At 42.1% G+C, this 18,979-nt stretch overlaps 2 protein-coding genes across 9 annotated transcripts in view; both read left to right on the forward strand.

The window, feature by feature from the left end:
- The first annotated feature begins 1,368 nt into the window (after nucleotides 1-1,368).
- Nucleotides 1,369-14,544, forward strand: zcchc8 (zinc finger, CCHC domain containing 8). Of its 5 annotated transcripts, none has more exons than XM_053610298.1 (14): nucleotides 1,371-2,008; nucleotides 3,938-3,980; nucleotides 4,078-4,152; nucleotides 4,594-4,693; nucleotides 5,787-5,867; nucleotides 6,005-6,108; nucleotides 6,229-6,294; nucleotides 6,913-6,973; nucleotides 7,076-7,212; nucleotides 7,342-7,478; nucleotides 7,654-7,763; nucleotides 9,668-9,754; nucleotides 9,833-9,941; nucleotides 13,033-14,544. In XM_053610298.1, the coding sequence occupies exons 1-14, from the start codon at nucleotides 1,672-1,674 to the stop codon at nucleotides 13,908-13,910; spliced, it is 2,325 nt and encodes a 774-aa protein (XP_053466273.1). In that variant the 5' UTR covers nucleotides 1,371-1,671; the 3' UTR covers nucleotides 13,911-14,544. The 5 variants fall into 5 exon arrangements, with proteins under 5 accessions (XP_053466271.1, XP_053466270.1, XP_053466273.1 ...); XM_053610297.1 differs by having other exon boundaries at nucleotides 1,373-2,008; nucleotides 7,342-7,484; XM_053610296.1 differs by having other exon boundaries at nucleotides 1,369-2,008; nucleotides 6,005-6,294.
- Nucleotides 14,545-17,628: 3,084 nt separating this feature from the next.
- The window catches only part of clip1a (CAP-GLY domain containing linker protein 1a), a 32,626-nt gene continuing 31,275 nt past the window's right edge, over nucleotides 17,629-18,979 (forward strand). For 3 of the 4 annotated variants that reach the window (XM_053654123.1, XM_053654125.1, XM_053654126.1), the window contains exon 1: nucleotides 17,629-17,738. The gene's annotated coding sequence lies outside the window, so the exon portion shown is untranslated. The remainder of the gene's footprint in view (nucleotides 17,739-18,979) is intronic. The other variant, XM_053654127.1, reaches the window with a different exon arrangement.

An 18,979-nucleotide genomic window follows, 5' to 3' on the forward strand; every position in this document is an offset into this window, starting at 1 on the left:
TGTTTGGACCTTGTTTCCTTTTTTTGCAAGCCCTATAAGCTGCTGCCACCTACAGGTGAAGTGTTTTAATTAAATGTCAATGTTGCAATTATAATTCAATTCAGGTGTATTTCTATAGCATGTATAATTATACACACCAAGCACCAAGGGTGAAGCTTGTCACCAAGTAAGGGAACCCATTGTCTGTGTAATGGGATGTCAGAGGGCTCTAAAACTAATATACTGCTCCTTTATATATTTAAATAAAAAAAAATATATATATTTTTTAAAGCTACAACTCAGCCCATGGTGACTCTCTCTGAGAGGAGTGTCGGTTTTTTTCTGTTACAGGTGCATGGCCACACCCCTGTGGTTTACAGATATTTAATGCATTGGATCTAGCCACTGTAATCAGACAGTAGTATGGGGAATTGCCAGAAGATTCCATCTCTCACAATATCTATCAGCCAAATATAATTCACAAAGGAACCCAGGGTAACTTCTAAGCAACTAAAAGCCTCTCTCACTTTGGCTAATATTAATGTTCATGAGTCCACCATCAGGAGAACACTGAACAACAATGGTGTACATGGCAGGGAGCATGTTGCAAGGAGAAAGCCACTGCTCTTCAAAAAGAACATTGCTGCCTTTCTGCAGTTTGTTAAAGCGCACATGGACAAACCAGAAGGCTGTTGGAAAAATGTTTTGTGGACAAGTGAGACCAAACTAGAATTTTTGGTTTAAATTAGAAGCATTATGTATGGAGAAAGTAAAACACTGCATTCCAACATAAGAGCCTTATCCCATCTGTGAAACATGGTGATGGTAGTGTCATGGTTTGGGCATGTTTTGCTGCATCTGGGCCAGGACGATTTGCCATCATTGATGGAACAATGAATTCTGAATTATACCAACAATTTCTAAAGGAAAAGATCAGGACATCGGTCTGTGAACTGAATCTCAAGAGAAAGTGGGTCAGGCAGTAAGACAACGACCCTAAACACACAAGTAGTTCTAACAAATAATGTTTAAAGAAGAATAAAGTTAAGTTTTGGAATGGCCAAGTCAAAGTCCTGACCTTAATCCAATAGAAATGTTGTGGAAGGACCTGAAGCAAGCAGTTCATGTGAGGAAACCCACCAACATCTCAGAGTTGAAACTGTTCTGTACTGAGGAACGGGCTAAAATTCCTCCAAGCTGATGTGCAGGACTGATCAACAGTTACCAGAAACAGTTATTGCTGCACAAGGGGGTCACACCAGATTCTGAAAACAAAGGTTCACATACTTTTGCCACTCACAGATATGATTTATTGGATCATTTCCGTCAATAAATAAATGACCAAGCATAATATTGTTGTCTCATTTGTTTAACTGGGTTCTCTTTATTTACTTTTGTGGTCCACGACCAAAGACGACTTCTTTGTATAAGAAAGAGCGTACCATATTTTTATATGCAAATTATGTAAATTAGGTCATCAGGTGACTTCTAGCGAGTTTATGTATTAGCTACTTCCCCCTGAAACGACTCAGCAGCACAGCCTCTACTTTTAAAGTCTTCTTTGAGACAACTGTGCAGTGAGATGTTTTCCTGAGATGGTTTATTCATTTTTTTTTATTTATTAATTTATATATTTTTTTGCCAGTATATTAGCGTCTATATTGCCTCCTCTATATAGGATGACGCCCCTTGATGCCCTTTATTCACATCCCTTCGTCACTACTGTGCGGCTTGGGACGCGGCCCGTGCGTAAAAAAACCTCATAACGCTCTCAGCCAATCAGCGCTCTCGCGCGCCTTCGTATTGCCCTTTGACTTTATGGGACTAAACACGGAACTAACAAACATGGAGGTGGATTTCGGCGACAGTGAGCTGTTCGAGCAGTTCGAAGCAGACGCTCCTCTCGCCAAGCACATCAGGTTTACTGATGATGATGATCATGGTGAAGAAGAAGAAGAAGAAGAAGCTCCGGATCTCCGGGATAGGATCGAGGCGTGTGAGGAGACCATCACCCGGCTGAAAACGGAGAATATCCTTCATGCACCGGTGCGGTGGAGGGAGGAAGCTAAGGCTAAGCTAAGCTACAAGTTAGCGCGCGCGCCTGAGAGACCTTATGTTTGGTGTTTATGTTTTTTTTTATGTATGTATTTATTTATTTATTTATTATAAAGCGTTAGGTTCGGAATGCAGCTGTGTAGCTCCGAGAGCACAGCGCTTACCTGTCTCAGTCAGCTTTAGTGCAGCTAAAGAACATCAACACCGCGGGCTAAAGCTGCAAATCCGCCCCGAGTCACTTATAATGACTTACCTGCTTCCTAACTGCACTTATCCCCAACATTAACCTTTATACACAACTCTAAACTTGATATCTATATATATTATTGCTAACTTTGTACTAAATAATAATAATAATAAGTAAATCTTGTGCTGCAGGAGGATATATACCAGTAATATTAAAATAATGACTGTTAAGCTTTGTTAATGCTTTCATGTTAAAATGAAACAGTAGTACACTTTATATACAGTTGTGCCCAAAAGTTTGCATACCCCTTGCAGAATCTGCTAAATATTAATACTGTTAACAAAATAAGACGGATCATAAAAATCCCCATGTTACATGATACATTAAGAGCCAGGGGGTGTAAACTTTTGCACAGGATGATCGGTGTAAATTGTTAGTATTTTGTCTTCTTAGAGACATGTAACTATCTTATTTAGTGTCTGAAGGGTGGTACTAAATGGGGGGGGCATAAGCTCTTTAAACAAAATAACAATTTACACCGATCATCCTGTTCAAAAGTTTACACCCCCCTGGCTCTTAATGTATCGTGTTGCTTTCTTGAGAATCAGTAAACATGTTTGCAGCATGTTTTAATAGTTGTGTACGAGTCCCTCAGTTGTTCTCAGTGTGAAAAGACGGATCTGAACGTCATATAGCCGCTGTTGGAAAGGGGTCAGATGTGCAGAAGATGCTGGAAAAGCAGAGAGTGTGCAGGACCTGGAGGATTTTTCTGAAGAACAGTAGGCAGTTTAACTGCTCAGGACAAACAAGGGACTCATAAACAAATCTCACAAAATATAAAAAACAGTCGTTTATCATCTAGGTAATGACACACAGTATTAATAATCAAGCATATGTAAACTTTGGGATGGGGTACAAAGCATTTGTCCATAGCACAAATGGTCCGCTGCATCAGAATACCCCTCCTATACAGCAGGCCAAAGCAGCAGTATGTCCGAATTCCGAGAAACACCCGGACAACCCGCCACCGAGACTCCGCAGATCCTGCTGATCGGTACGTACTGTATGTATCGATGGCCGAGCAGTACGATGCTATAAATGGAAACGTTAGTGGCTTCCGTTTCCGATTAATCATGTTACGAACAGTAAAAATGAAAGCACTGAAATGTCTAATTATGAAAAATGCCCTAAAAGTTACGAGACGTTTAAAAAGAAATCAGTTTATTTAATGTAATTTACTTTGGTTTAGGTGACTTTTCTAGAATCACAGGTTCTGAGGCGAAATCTTGGGTTATGTGGCAGTCACATGATATTTATACTTGTTTTTTAAAATTCTTAATAATAACCGTAACCGTAATTGGCCTCGACATTAGTTCATGGTGATCGCCGCCACTGCCGTGTGCATTAAATAAAGCGACGCTGTCGGAGACCCCACTTTGAGAACTATGGATATAATATGAATGTATAAATCATCCCATGTGTCGAAAAAACATGTGAAGCTGGAGATTTGTTTGTGTTTACTTCTGCTTGTAAGACTTTGAACTCTGCCGTCATTCGGTGGTCAGTGCACTCGGTGCTTTTTTTTTTTGTATGTAAAACGTTCACTCGTAATTGACGAATTGATCTTAATCATAATAATCGGAATCCTCTCCTTGATGCCATAGGCTTGCTTTTCCAGATGATCCTTCTTGTTTTCCTCCTTAACCACTAGTTCACATGAGGAACTGAAGCGGAAGTTACATTTTTTGAGTCGTCCTAAGTAAGTTTCTCTGTGTTTTTCTTAGCAAGCGGTTCATCGTCCTCACGGACGAGCGAACGCCTGACTGCGCTCTTATGAACTCGCTCTTATGTTCCAGAGGGATCGGTGTCGTCGATTCCAAAGTCGATGGTCCGCTCTGCCAGATTCTCTTCGGAAACAACAGCATCTCGAAGTAAGCATTATTTTAGTTGCGCAGCTTTGTTTCCTGCTGGAACAGTGGTCGGGTTCAGGTAGGGCTGGGGCATATCATATCGCGATACTCGAGGACATTTCTACGATACACGATATATGATTTAGCTAATAAACTGTCCGCAAAACAGTAGTAAAATAAACAAATAAGAAAAAACAACATTAAACTGAGCTTGACGATACTTTTCTTTAATGCCTACAAAGATAAAGATTACGTTTATAAAAAAAAAAAAAATTGACCCCAAATCAACAGCGTTCATTCAGTATGGTTTAATTTGTTATGATTGAGAGAGAAAAAAATACATCACCGTATCAACGATATCTCAGAAAAGTGTATTGTGTAATCGATACCATGATAAACGATATTATATCGATATATCGCCCAGCCCTAGTCTGAGGTTTGTGCGTGTGCACGTGTGTTCAGACAGTACCGGCAAGACATCGAAGACCACATCTTCAGTCTGATTCAGCAGCACCAGCAGAGTAACGGCCAACGAGCGTCCGTGTCACAGCCCCAACCACAGGTACGATCCTTACGTCCTGCGTTTTTGTTTTTTTTTTACTCAACAAATCAGATGCCACGTTTAAACTTATTCGCTTTAGTTTAGAGGGTTTGTTTTTCCTTTCCCCACAAGATGTTCACACACAGCACTAATACTAATAATACTATCAGTTATTGTACACTAGTTATACTTTAGGCCATGACTATTACCTTAACTTGATTCTCGAGCGAACACTAGACAGCGGGGAGAGAGAGCGAAGGAGTAAAAAAGAGCACGGGTCTCAGTGCTCGCAGAACTCAACCGCACGCATCTGTGTTTTTCGAAGTATCCTTAGCGTTACAAACTCATTATCATTATTGAGCGGTAGCTAATAACGAACTGTCGAACTCCCAACATCCTGTCTCCGGACATCTGAAGATATTTATACGGAGATAAGTTGAGCCCCAATTTGAGAACAGTGACCTATCACAGATCAGAGATGGCACATTTTATTAAGATTGACACTAAATGTCATTTAGCGATCCTGACCCTTTCTGCTCTCCGGACCTGCCTGATCGATCCTGATGCGCTACCTCTGGATGGAGCCCACATCAGCTGAAGGCTACAGGCTGGAGATTGCTTAGGATGGTACAGCTTGGACTGCAGTTACCACATGCAGTTTTGCACTCAAGTCTCCTTTAGTGAACAGTGGACTAGTTCAACAAACAGACTTCATGTAAACACCATAATGAACTTTCATTTACTTTCACACTATCCGTTGTTACCCAGATGAGGACGGGTTCCCTTCTGAGTCTGGTTCCTCTCAAGGTTTCTTCCTCTTATCATCTTAGGGAGGTTTTCATCGCCACCGTCACCACCGGCTCGCTCATTAGAGAGAAATTCGCACACTTAATATCTGTATCCTGTATTTATATTTCTTTGAAGCTGCTTTGAGACAATGTCCATTGTTAAAAGCGCTATACAAGTAAAACTGAATTGAAAATGTAATTTATAACACAGATATTATATGATTGCATGCGATTCATTTTCACATTTCTAATCTGAAATACCTTTTATTATTATTATTATTATTATTATTATTATTATTATTATTATGCACATTTCCCTTTTGCAGAACTCAAGTTTTGTCATGGAGGAAAATCATGGAGGAACAACCGCCGCTTCAACAGGAAAGAACGTTCGAGATGCTTTTTGTGTGAGCGTTTCTTCTAAACCCTGCCACACACAGTTCCCCGTACGAACGGGGTAGGAATCTGTTTCTCTGGAACGGTTTTCTCAGCAAAACGTACGTGTTATTTTTTTTTTTTTTTCTTTTCCTTTCTTTTTGTGCAGGTGGTGGGGAGCGTGTTGTACTTCACCACCTTCTGTCTGGATAAACTTGGTCAGCCCCTTCTGAACGAAAATCCCCAGCTGACAGAAGGCTGGGACGTTCCTAAGTATCCTTGTGATCGTATTTGGACGCGCTTTGTTTTGTTCCCGTGTTTTCTGTCGTGTGTGATCATTTTTTATACCTCTCAGATGTACATGTATACCTTCCTGAATGACATCTTCAAAAGGTACCAGCAGGTGTTTGCCCAGATCGTTGCTTTAGAGGGGCAGGAAGTGCAGATCAAGGAGAAGAGGTGTGTGATGCTGTTGTAGAGGCGTGTCTCTGCTGCTTTGACCTGCTCAGGACACAATTCTGATTTGTCTGTAAACAAAACCTTGGGTTTTTTGCCTTGTTTTGAGTCGGTTGCTTTTCATTCGAGCTGTGGATGTCCTTCAGCAAGCCGGGGGGGGGGGGGGGGGGAGGCATGCACAAAACATCACATGTTAAGGTGGATGGGCTACAACCGCAGAAGACCATCACAGGGTCCAGACCTGTCAGCCAAGAACAGGAATCTGATGCGATCATGGCAGTTTATAGTCACAAGTGGAGTTGTTGTTCTCTCTCGTTTCTTCTCGTTCTTCATGTTAACAAGATAGAACCACAGCACAGAGGCCTCTGTGTTGACCATGATGGAAAGAAAACATACTAACTGTTAAACTTGGAGACTCCTTCCATTTAAGAAATATTGAATGAAATATCTCCTTACAGGAAGTTTCAGTACAGCAACAATTACACAGCTCTTTTTTTGAACCGTGTTTTTGTTGTGTATGGTGTTTTTATTATTTTTTTTAAAGTACGTTCGTTATAGCTTTTAGATTTACGCTGCGCGAGCAGTGTTTCGAGTTCACTTGTGCAATTCTGTTTTTTTCAGGCCAAAACCATGCTGCTTTAACTGCGGCGTCGACGACCACCAACTACGAGATTGTCCAAAGGTAATGTTAATGTAAATTTCGAACACGCTGACTGTGTCATAGTGAATGGGTTTTACTAGACTGGTATTTATGAATTCATGAGAATCTTGCATTCCCCCCCAGCCCAAAGACATGGCACGAATCAACGCAAAGCGAAAAGAGTTTGCACAAGTCAACCAGGGCAACGTTCAGAGTAACCAGCGGTACCATGCGGAGGAGTTGGAGGAGCGCTTCTTGAAGTACAAGCCAGGAGTCGTGAGGTCACTAACTGGACCCCCCCCCCCCCCAAATATTAAGATTATAATGCCCAGTGGTAACGCATATATGGATATACAGTACATAGTACAGTATAGTAAACATTTTACGCATTATATATTGTCTTTTTGCAGTAAAGAGCTCTCGGACGCCCTCGGCATTGTCGCTAATACACTTCCGCCATTTATTTACCGCATGAGGGAGCTGGGATACCCACCTGGCTGGTTAAAGGAAGCCGAGATGGAAAACTCGGGCCTGATGCTCTACGACGGTAAACGTAAGGGTCCAACCCCCACCAATCCCCCCCTACAAAAAAAGGCTGTTCTCTTTTTCTTTTTTTCTTTTTTTTTTTCCTCTCCTTGGGAATTTGTGTGCAAGATTGATGAAGCAAAACCTTTTTATTTATTTATTTATTTATTTATTTATTTTTACATTTCTCTTCCAAGCATCGGGAGAGGACGCCTCAAACGGCCCTGACCAAAGTGTGTCCTATGACGTCTCAAAGCTAGTGGATTTCCCTGGTTTTAATGTGTCTGCGCCCTCCAACGTTAGAGATGTAAGTATTTTTTTTTTACAGTGAGGGAAAAAAGTATTTGATCCCCTGCTGATTTTGTACGTTTGCCCACTGACAAAGAAATGATCAGTCTATAATTTTAATGGTAGATTTATTTGAACAGTGAGAGACAGAATAACAACAAGAAAATCCAGAAAAACGCATGTCAAAAATGTTATAAATTGATTTGCATTTTAATGAGGGAAATATGTATTTGACCCCTCTGCAAAACATGACTTAGTACTTGTTGGCAAAACCCTTGTTGGCAAAACCCTTGTTGGCAATCACAGAGGTCAGACGTTTCTTGTAGTTGGCCACCAGGTTTGCACACATCTCAGGAGGGATTTTGTCCCATTCCTCTTTGCAGATCTTCTCCAAGTCATTAAGGTTTCGAGGCTGTTTGGCAACTCGAACCTTCAGCTCCCTCCACAGATTTTGTATGGGATTAAGGTCTGGAGACTGGCTAGGCCACTCCAGGACCTTAATGTGCTTCTTCTTGAGCCACTCCTTTGTTGCCTTGGCCGTGTGTTTTGGGTCATTGTCATGCTGGAATACCCATCCACGACCCATTTTCAATGCCCTGGCTGAGGGGAGGAGGTTCTCACCCAAGATTTGACGGTACATGGCCCCGTCCATCGTCCCTTTGATGCGGTGAAGTTGTCCTGTCCCCTTAGCAGAAAAACACCCCCAAAGCATAATTTTTCCACCTCCATGTTTGACGGTGGGGATGGTGTTCTTGGGGTCATAGGCAGCATTCCTCCTCCTCCAAACACGGCGAGTTGAGTTGATGCCAAAGAGCTCCATTTTGGTCTCATCTGACCACAACACTTTCACCCAGTTGTCCTCTGAATCATTCAGATGTTCATTGGCAAACTTCAGATGGGCATGTATATGTGCTTTCTTGAGCAGGGGGACCTTGCGCGCGCTGCAGGATTTCAGTCCTTCACGGCGTAGTGTGTTACCAATTGTTTTCTTGGTGACTATGGTCCCAGCTGCCTTGAGATCACTGACAAGATCCTCCCGTGTAGTTCTGGGCTGATTCCTCACTGTTCTCATGATCAATGCAACTCCACGAGGTGAGATCTTGCATGGAGCCCCAGGCCGAGGGAGATTGACAGTTCTTTTGTGTTTCTTCCATTTGCGAATAATCGCACCAACTGTTGTCACCTTCTCACCAAGCTGCTTGGCAATGGTCTTGTAGCCCATTCCAGACTTGTGTAGGTCTACAATCTTGTCCCTGACATCCTTGGAGAGCTCTTTGGTCTTGGCCATGGTGGAGAGTTTGGAATCTGATTGATTGATTGCTTCTGTGGACAGGTGTCTTTTATACAGGTAACAAGCTGAGATTAGGAGCACTCCCTTTAAGAGTGTGCTCCTAATCTCAGCTCGTTACCTGTATAAAAGACACCTGGGAGCCAGAAATCTTTCTGATTGAGAGGGGGTCAAATACTTATTTCCCTCATTAAAATGCAAATCAATTTATAACATTTTTGACATGCGTTTTTCTGGATTTTCTTGTTGTTATTCTGTCTCTCACTGTTCAAATAAATCTACCATTAAAATTATAGACTGATCATTTCTTTGTCAGTGGGCAAACGTACAAAATCAGCAGGGGATCAAGTACTTCTTTCCCTCACTGTATATACATGTATATTATTTTACAATTTTTATATTGCATCTTAATAGAGGTCTCTAGGCTCTTGCTATGGCTGATCTCTCAGATCTGTCTCTCACCGGGGCAGTAAGTGCTCATTGACCCTGAACCTACATGAGCCATGGAAAGGTCTCGGGCCATGAAGGGATACTGCACAGAATGACATCATGAAATAACACAAGCTGATCAAAATCTGGCTTAGAGAGTTTTTCCTTTTTTTTAAAAATTTTTTTATTTTTTTTTTATTTCTTAGGAGTACCGATCATTTGGTTCCATCCCAATGCAGCCTCAACACTGGAAGCCGACATTTGCTGCTCGGTTGTCCGATATGTTACCGGAGGTAAACACATTTCTTTTCTGTTTCTGGATAACTGTTTATATTCGTTTGTATATATCTTGACCACCTGTTTGTCAACAGCCCGATTCCAAATGTATGAAAAGGTGCCACGAGCCTGAATTAACACCAGAGCAGACCAAGAAGCGGCGGTCAAATTCAGACCTCTGCTCAGATATGGACACAGACTCAGGTATGGCAAAGTTGTCTACAGTGCCTTGCAAAAGTATCCACACCCCCTTGGCATTTTTCCTATTTTGTTGCATTACAGCCTGTAATTAAATGGGTTTTAATTTGGATTACATGTAATGGACATACTCAAAATAGCCCAGTTTGTTGAAGTGAAATAGGGGTGGGGATTCTGAAAAATTAAAAACGGAAAAGTGGTGCGTGTATTCACCCCCTTTGCTATGAAGCCCCTAAATAAGATCTGGTCCAACCAATTACCTTCAGAATTCAAATAATTAATTCACTAAAGTCCACCTATGTGCAATCTAAGTGCCACAAGATGTTCTGAAAGGCCCCAGGGTCTGCAACCCCACTGAGCAAGGGGCACCATGAAGACCAAGGAGCTCGCCAAACAGGTCAGGGACAAAGTTGTGGAGAGGATCAGGGTTGGGTCCGAAACTTTGAACATCCCACAGAGCACCATTAAATCCATTATTAAAAAATGGAATGAATATGGCACCAACAACAAACCTGCCAAGAAAGGGCCGCCCACCAAAACTCACGGACCGGGCAAGGACGGCATTAATCAGAGAGGCAAATAAGAGACCAAAGATAACCCTGAAGGAGCTGCAAAGCTCCACAGCGAAGATTGGAGTATCTGTCCATAGGACCACTTTAAGCTGTACACTCCACAGAGCTGGGCTTTATGGAAGAGTCGCCAGAAAAAAGCCACTGCTTAAAGGAAAAAAAAAAAATAAGCAAGCACGTTTGTTGTTTGGCAAAAGGCATGTGGGAGACTCCCCAAACATATGGAAGAATCTACTCTGGTCAGATGAGACTAAAATTTAGCTTTTTGGCCATCAAGGAAAACACTATGTCTGGCACAAACCCAACACCTCTCATCACAACGAGAACACCATCCTTCGTTTTTCATCGGCAGGGACTGGGGAAACAGGCCAGAATTGAAGAAAAGATGGAGGGCACTAAATACAGGGAAATTCTTGAGGGAAACCTGTTTCAGTCTTCCAGAGGTTTGAGACTGGGATGGAGGTTCATCTTCCATCAGGACAATGACTCTAAGCATACTGCTAAAGCAATACTCGAGTGGTTTAAAGGGAAACATTTAAATGTCTTTGAATGGCCTAGTCAAAGCCCAGACCTCAATTCAATTGAGAATCTGTGGTATGACTTAAAGATTGCTGTACACCATCAGAACCCATCCAACTTGAAGGAACTGGAGCCTTTTGCCTTGAAGAATAGGCAAAAATCCCAGTGGCTAGATATGCCAAGCTTATACAAATGTACGCCAAGAGACTTGTAGCTGTAATTGCTGCAGAAGGTGGCTCTACAAAGTATTGACTGTGGGGGGTGGGGCGGGGGACACTCAGGTTTTCTGGGTTTTTTGGTCTTATTTCTTGTTTGTTTCATAATAAATTTTGTTTTAAAATCTTCAAAAGGGAAAATAATCACAGGCTGGTGAGTGAACAATTTGACCTCACTGATCATCTAAAGTGGTGCTTGAAAGTTTGTGAACCCTTAGAATTTTCGATATTTCTGCATAAATATGACTTAAAGCATCATCAGATTTTCACACGAGTCCTAAAGGTAGACAGAGAACCCAATTAAACAAGCTAGACAAAATAGTGGCGAAAGTATGTGAAGATCTAGGACTAGCAGTTAATTTGAAGGTTAAATTAGATTCAGGTGTTTTCAATCACTAGGAATGATGATCAGGTGTGAGTGAGCACCCTGTTTTATTTAAAGAACAGGGATCTATCAAAGTCTGCTCTTCACAACGTTTGTGGAAGTGTATCATGGTATGAACAAAGATTTCTGAGGACCTCAAAAAAAAGAGTTGTTGATGCTCATCAGTCTAGAGATCATTTTGTAACCATTTCCAAAGAGTTTGGACTCCACCAATCCACAGTTAGACAGATTGTGTGCAAATGGAAGAAATTCATGACCATTGTTACCCTCCCCAGGAGTAAAGACCACAAGGATCACTCCAAGAGCAAGATATGTAATAGTCCAAAAGGTCACAAAGGAACCCAGGGTAACTTCTAAGCAACTAAAGGCCTCTCTCACATTGGCGAATGTTAATGTTCATGAGTCCACCATCAAGAGAACACTGAACAACAATGGTGTGCATGGCAGGGTTGCAAGGAGAAAGCCACTGCTCTCCAAAAAGAACATTGCTGTCCCTCTGTAGTTTGCTAAAGATCACATGGAAAAACCGGAAGTCTGTTGGAAAAATGTTTTGTGGACAAGTGAGACCAAACTAGAATTTTTGGTTTAAATTAGAAGCATTATGTTTGGAGAAAAGAAAACACTGCATTCCAGCATAAGAACCGTATCCCATCTGTGAAACATGGTGGTGGTAGTATCATGGTTTGGGCCTGTTTTGCTGCATCTGGGCCAGGACGGCTTGCCATCATTGATGGAACAATGAATTCTGAATTATACCAACAATTTCTAAAGGAAAAGATCAGGACATCGGTCTGTGAACTGAATCTCAAGAGAAAGTGGGTCAGGCCGTAAGACAACGACCCTAAGCATACAAGTCGTTCTACCAAATAATGTTTAAAGAAGAATAAAGTTAAGTTTTGGAATGGCCAAGTCAAAGTCCTGACCTTAATCCAATAGAAATGTTGTGGAAGGACCTGAAGCAAGCAGTTCATGTGAGGAAACCCACAAACATCCCAGAGTTGAAACTGTTCTGTACTGAGGAACGGGCTAAAATTCCTCCAAGCCGATGTGCAGGACTGATCAACAGTTACCGCAAACGTTTAGTTGCAGTTATTGCTGCACGAGGGGGTCACACCAGATACTCAAAGCAAAGGTTCACATACTTTTGTCACTCTCAGAAATGTAATATTGGATCATTTTCCTCAATAAATAAATGACCAAGTATAATATTGTTGTCTCATTTGTTTAATTGGGTTCTCTTTATGTACTTTTAGGACTGGTGTGAAAATCTGATGATGTTTTAGGTCATATTTATGCAGAAATATAGAAAATTCTAAAGGGTTCACAAAATTTCATGTACCACTGTATATTTGTGGTAAGGAGGAAACTCTGTAAAAGGGGTGTGTGTGTGTGTGTGTGTGTGTTCACAGATCATGACACTCCCAAACGAGACAGATTTGACGATTTCCAGTTTCAGCCTCCACTTCCTCCAGATTCTCCGCGCATTAGTACACCTCCACCCTTACCTCTGGGAACCCCTCCGGTCACACCCACTCCACCTCTCCCTAAAGGCACGCCCCCTCCAACACCACCCACATATGCGGGTTCTCCAGTTCTGTCCGGTCGAAGCGGAGCGGTGGGGGAGGAGTCGGAGGACGGGCTGACATTAGAGGAGCTGGAGGAACAGCAGCGGCTGCTGTGGGCAGCGCTTGAGAGCGCCGACACTGGCAACAGTGACTCGGACACTGGGGCCACCGGCACGCCTGGCACGGGCTCGCCCCGTGTGTCCCTGTTAGCTGAGCCTGGTGCCGAGTTAGAGGAGGGGGCGCAAGAATCCGAGTCAAAGGACGAGGAGCCCTCCGACAACGACTGCGAACTTTCAAGCACGCCAGCGTCGCTCGTCGAAGGACACGTAAGCAGTGCTGAAGAAGACAAAAGCAGCAACGGCCAGGTCAATGACGCTTTTAACGAAGACACGGGTGTGGAGTCTTCTGATGAGCTAATTGTTCTGGATGAGATTACTCAGGGTAACGATTCTGACCCTGAAAAGAACCGAATGAGTGAAGATGCGGAAGAAAAAGGCACGCCCGTGTCGGATGCACAAGCAGTTGAAGATAACGAAGAAGCTGTTGCAAAGAAAATACCCGGTGTTCCACACCGAAGTAAGTTCGCGGAAGGTATCATTCCTTTTGAAGACACGCCGGAGTTTACGGAGGTCGCTGAGGCAACAGGGGTTTACCTAAGGATTCGAAGCTTGCTCAAAGAATCCCCTCGAAATCAGGCGAAAAACAAGAAACTAAGTTCGTGAGTTCTAGATTGTTTGTGTGTATAAATACTGAGTACTTTCTGTGAACTGAACCTTTTTTTTTTGTTTGTTATGGGATGATCCAATGGAGTAATTCTGAGGTACAGCTATCCAGTTTGTTGTCAGAATCTTTCCCATCCTTGCTTTGCCATTTTTATAAAAAATACCAATCTTTCTAAACCCCGCCCCGCAACAGTTAATTTACTTCTGCTTTTATAATTACCCGGAGGACAACTTTTGTAACAATGGTTTAGACTGGTGTTTTATGTCTGTACAGTTTTATAAACAATTTCTCGTTTTTTGTCCTCTTAGACCCACGTTTCTAATAGTCCGGTGGTACTTCTCTTACACCGATGTCTTTATATCCAGTTCTTTTTTTTTTTTTTTTCCCAAATTGGCCATCATTGCTGGTTTGCATTTGCAATTTATTATTATTTTTAACACTAAATTATTTTTAAAGCTGCATTTTTATGAGGGTCTGAACTGGTTTTATTCATAAATGTTTGATGGCCAAGGTCCAGCTGTTCAAGGGATCATTAAAAATAAAAGGCTCTCATTTGTTCTGATTTTTTTACAATTATAGCTCTGTGAGCAGCTGTCTCTCCTTCCATGAATTAAAGGACTCCAACCACAATGACTCAGTTTTAGGTTAACGTTTTGTTAAAATACTGTAAAACAGCCTGCTGGTGTGGGGGGGAAGTGTTGCTTCCTCACTGCTCCAGAGTTTAATATACCATGTCTGTGGCGCTTTATTCACCCTGTGTCGGTCTGGGTTTCTTCAGGGTTCTCCGGTTTCCTCCCAAATACGTTCTGGTAGGTGAACAGGTTACTCTCAATGACCCGTGTGTCAGTGACTGCATTAACGTTTTAGTCTTGGTATTAAGTTGTCAATGGTGTCCGCTATTAAAGTCACTATAATCAGCATGTGTGATGTGGAAAGGAGGAGTCTCTAATTTTTGTAATTGTTTTTCTGGGAGGGTTTGAGTATTTAAAGTTACTCAGAATTGCACCCTCAAAAATACTACTCAAATCCATTGCAAAAATACATTCAAATTGTTCCTTTTATACAGGCCAATACACAGAACAGCAATTGTGGCAATACATTTGTAGGCGTCACATTTGCATGTTCTCCCCGTGCTGCGGGGGTTTCCTCCAAGAGTACAAAGACATGCATGGTAGGCTGATTGGCGTGTCCAAAGTGTCTGTAGTGTATGAATGGGTGTGTGAGTGTGTATGTGATTGTACCCTGCAATGGATCGGCACCCCGTCCAGGGTGTACCCTGCCCTGTGCCCCATGCTCCCTGGGATAGGCTCCAGGTTCCCCCTGACCCTGAAGGATAAGCGGTATAGAAGATAGATGGATGGATGGATTGAGCGTCTCATCCTTGTTTCAGACACCATGCCAAACATGGTTTGGTTTCAGCCAAACACAACAGAAAAGAAGTACACTAAGTAAAGTGTTTCTATACTGGGGGGGGGGAAAGCCCACAAATATCTTCCAGATACGATAAATACACTATATGGCCAAAGGTTTGTGGACAGCTGATCATCACACCGACATGTGCTTGTTGAACTTCCCATTCCAGATTTAGTCTTCCCTTTGCTGTTATAATAACCTCCACTCTTCTGAGAAGGCTTTCTGCAAGATTTTGGAGCGTGGCTTTGGGAATTTGTGATCATTCAGCTCCAACAGCATTAGTGAGGTCAGGTGTGAGGTCAAATAACACTGAGCGTGCCATTTCATCTCTAAGGTATTCAGGGGGTTTGAGGTCAGGGCTCTCAAGTGTGTGCAGACCACTCAAGTTCATCCAAACCAATATTGGTAACCATGTAAATGGCAAATGGTCTGCACCTAAATAGCGCTTTTATCCAAAATGCTTTACATTGTGTCTCATTCACCCATTCACGCACCAACGGTAGCAGAGCTGCCATGAAGGCGCTAACTTGCCATCGGGAGCAACTTGGGGTTCAGTGTCTTGCCCAAGGACACTTCGGCATGTGGACTCACGTGGGCCGGGAATCGAACCACCAACCCTACGATTAATGGACAACCCGTTCTACCACTTGAGCCACAGCCGCTATGTCTTCATTGACCTCGCACAGGCGCATCATCATGCTGGAACCGGTTTGAACTTCTTGGTTTCATTGAAGGGAAATCTTAATGCTACAGCATACAAAGACATCCTGTAAAATTGGGTGCTTCCAACTTTGTGGTAACATTTTGGGGAAGATGCACATATGGGTGTCATGGTCAGCTGTCCACAAACTTTTTTGTTGTATAGTGCACTACCTGGGGTTTTTTTACTGGTCATTTTACAGAAGGTAAAATACACCGTACTCTGCAGACATGTATGCTCAGCCATTAAAAATGACTGACATAACAGATTCAGGCAAGACTCAAATCCCAAAGGTGCTCCGGTAATAATTCCACTACTCCACCTCTGAATATAAAACTAACCCAACCCAATTTTTGAGAATGACTTACCACATAATAGACTGCAACTAAATGTCCAACCATAACCTTATTCATTAGCAAAACCGGTTTACCAAGGACAGCAACATGAAGAAATTTATTCACTCTCACTTTCAGTAAGTGCTTCATCCTGGTCCATGTCGTGAACTCTAAACCCTAGATGTCACTCCAGTCTATTACAAAGCGCCGTGCCCACATACACACGTATTCACCCCAGCAGCAATTTAGCATAGCCAATCCACCTACTGTCATGCTTGTGCGAGGGGGGAGGAAACCAGAGAACCCAGAGGAAACCCACATTAACATTATAGACCTGTATACTGTATATGTGTGTGTGTGTGTATATATATATATATATATATATATATATATAAAATCAAAAATCTAAAAGGTGTGCGTCATACCTGACACCTAGAACACTTTCCAGTCGATTTTGTGACTGCACATCATTCCTTCAAATACTATTGAGCTTTAAATGATGGTATATTTTGTGTAAGGGCCCATGCAGTAATGAAATACATGACAATATTTACATATGATTTAATAGCTTATTTTGTTAAATATCAAAAATCTAAGAGGTGTGTGTCATACCTGACACCTACATGAACACTTTCCAGTTGGTTATATGACTGTCAGTCATTCCTTTCAAATGCTATTGAAGTTAAAAACGTGTTTAACAATGTCGTATGTAACTTTAGAGACGGTCCCTTAATTTCCGCATATCTGCGAATATCGAACGTCCAACTTCACACCAACTTTATTCCAGTACGTTTTTCGGTGAGAATTTCTATGTTTATTTATGTATTTATTTTTAAGATACGGTGAACCTGCTGTACGTCTTGTTTACAACATTAAAACTTTAGTTCATAGCAATGGTTTAGTTTTAAACAGACAAAAACAGACATGTTTTGCACTGTTTATGATTTATATTCATATCAGAATTTAGTCTTCACTTTAGAATTCAGGTCGTCATCAAAAAATAAATAAATCATAAATTCTGAATCGACTCATAACCGAAGGGTGTCATCACACCCCTAGTAACACCCTTTAATAATAATAATAATAATAATAATAATAATAATAATAATAATAAGGGACAAACCCATTAGACTTTTGATCTCATACGACGAATAAAACCGACCACTCCCTCACGTGTGGACGTCACGAAAGCCCTTATTAGTACTAACGTACTCTAGCACACTACTTAGTGCTCGAGCGTGCGGTTCAGGACGCAGCGTCGCTGCTCGAGCACGTCACCGCGCCGCCTCTCTGAAGTTCTCCGGTTAAAACCTCTAAAAGTCAGAGGGATTAATCCCGCTCGCGCGCGTAGAGCTACCCGTTTCCTCGGGATTTAACAGGTAAATAAATGACCTCGGAATCGGATTAAGGCGCCTGTCGCGTTTTAAAGAGGATTGAGCTGGAATCTGATTCAGATCAAAAGGAAAAAAAAAACCCTGCTAGCTTAGCTAGGTGAAGGAATTTCCCGGAAAATGCTAACCGTAGCTTGCAGGCTAGATAACGTTAGCTAGTTATCTTCTCTTTCAAGTTAGCACCGCGCGCGCGTGCGTGCGCGTGGACAGACGTGGCCAGGCAGACGGTTAGCATGGGAGAAGAAGTGACATTGCGGAATGTCTGAGCTGTGTGTCAGGTCAACACACACACACACACACACACACACACACACACTCTCACTCTCTCTCTCTCTCACACACTCACAGAGCCTGTGGTGCTGGACTTTCTCACCTGCTGTAAATAGAAAGCCAGTGTATATGTTTACAGTCAGTCAGAACTGTCCTGGTTCTCTGGAAGCGACTGTTAAATAGCTTTTATGTTTGCCTGTTAACTGTTTTTGCCTCATTTGTCTGACTTCTAACTGAGGCAGGATACAGCTTCATGGTCCTGGTGAAGACCATGAAAAACACTACATTTACATTTATTCGCTTAGCAGACGCTTTTATCCAAAGCGACTTACAAATGACACTAGCAGCTTGACTTAAAAAAAAAAAAAGTGTTTTAAAAAAGATAGTTTAACAACACACATCGTCCCAAAGCAGCTTTACAGTAATCCAGATGGTTGGTAGATTTAGATGACAGACAAACAAACAAACAATCAAACCAGAGGTAATTGCTCAGGCGAGGAACAACCCCACCCTTTATTTTGTAAAGTGGTACCACACAGCCTAACAGTTCAGTCTTACGGGAATCTCACAAGGACGTGACACCAACTCCATGTTTGGGTGTTTTACAGATCTCATACTAACATAAAATAATCCTGATAATAATACATTAGAGTGTGTGATTCAGGAGCAGAATTTCATCTTTACACTTAAAGTGAGATGATGTGGATGACGGGCAGTACATGATGTAGATGATGGGCAGTACATGATGTAGATGCTGTGGATGATGGTCAGTAGATGATGTGGATGATGGGCAGTAGATGATGTAGACGATGTAGATGATGGGCAGTAGATGATGTAGACGATGTGGATGATGGGATGTGGATGATGGGCAGTGGATGATGGGCAGTAGATGATGTAGACGATGTGGATGATGGGATGTGGATGATGGGCAGTGGGTGATGTGGATGATGGGCAGTAGA

The sequence above is a fragment of the Ictalurus furcatus genome, chromosome 22, assembly GCF_023375685.1.
Source record: "Ictalurus furcatus strain D&B chromosome 22, Billie_1.0, whole genome shotgun sequence".
Taxonomy (NCBI): Eukaryota; Metazoa; Chordata; class Actinopteri; order Siluriformes; family Ictaluridae; genus Ictalurus; species Ictalurus furcatus.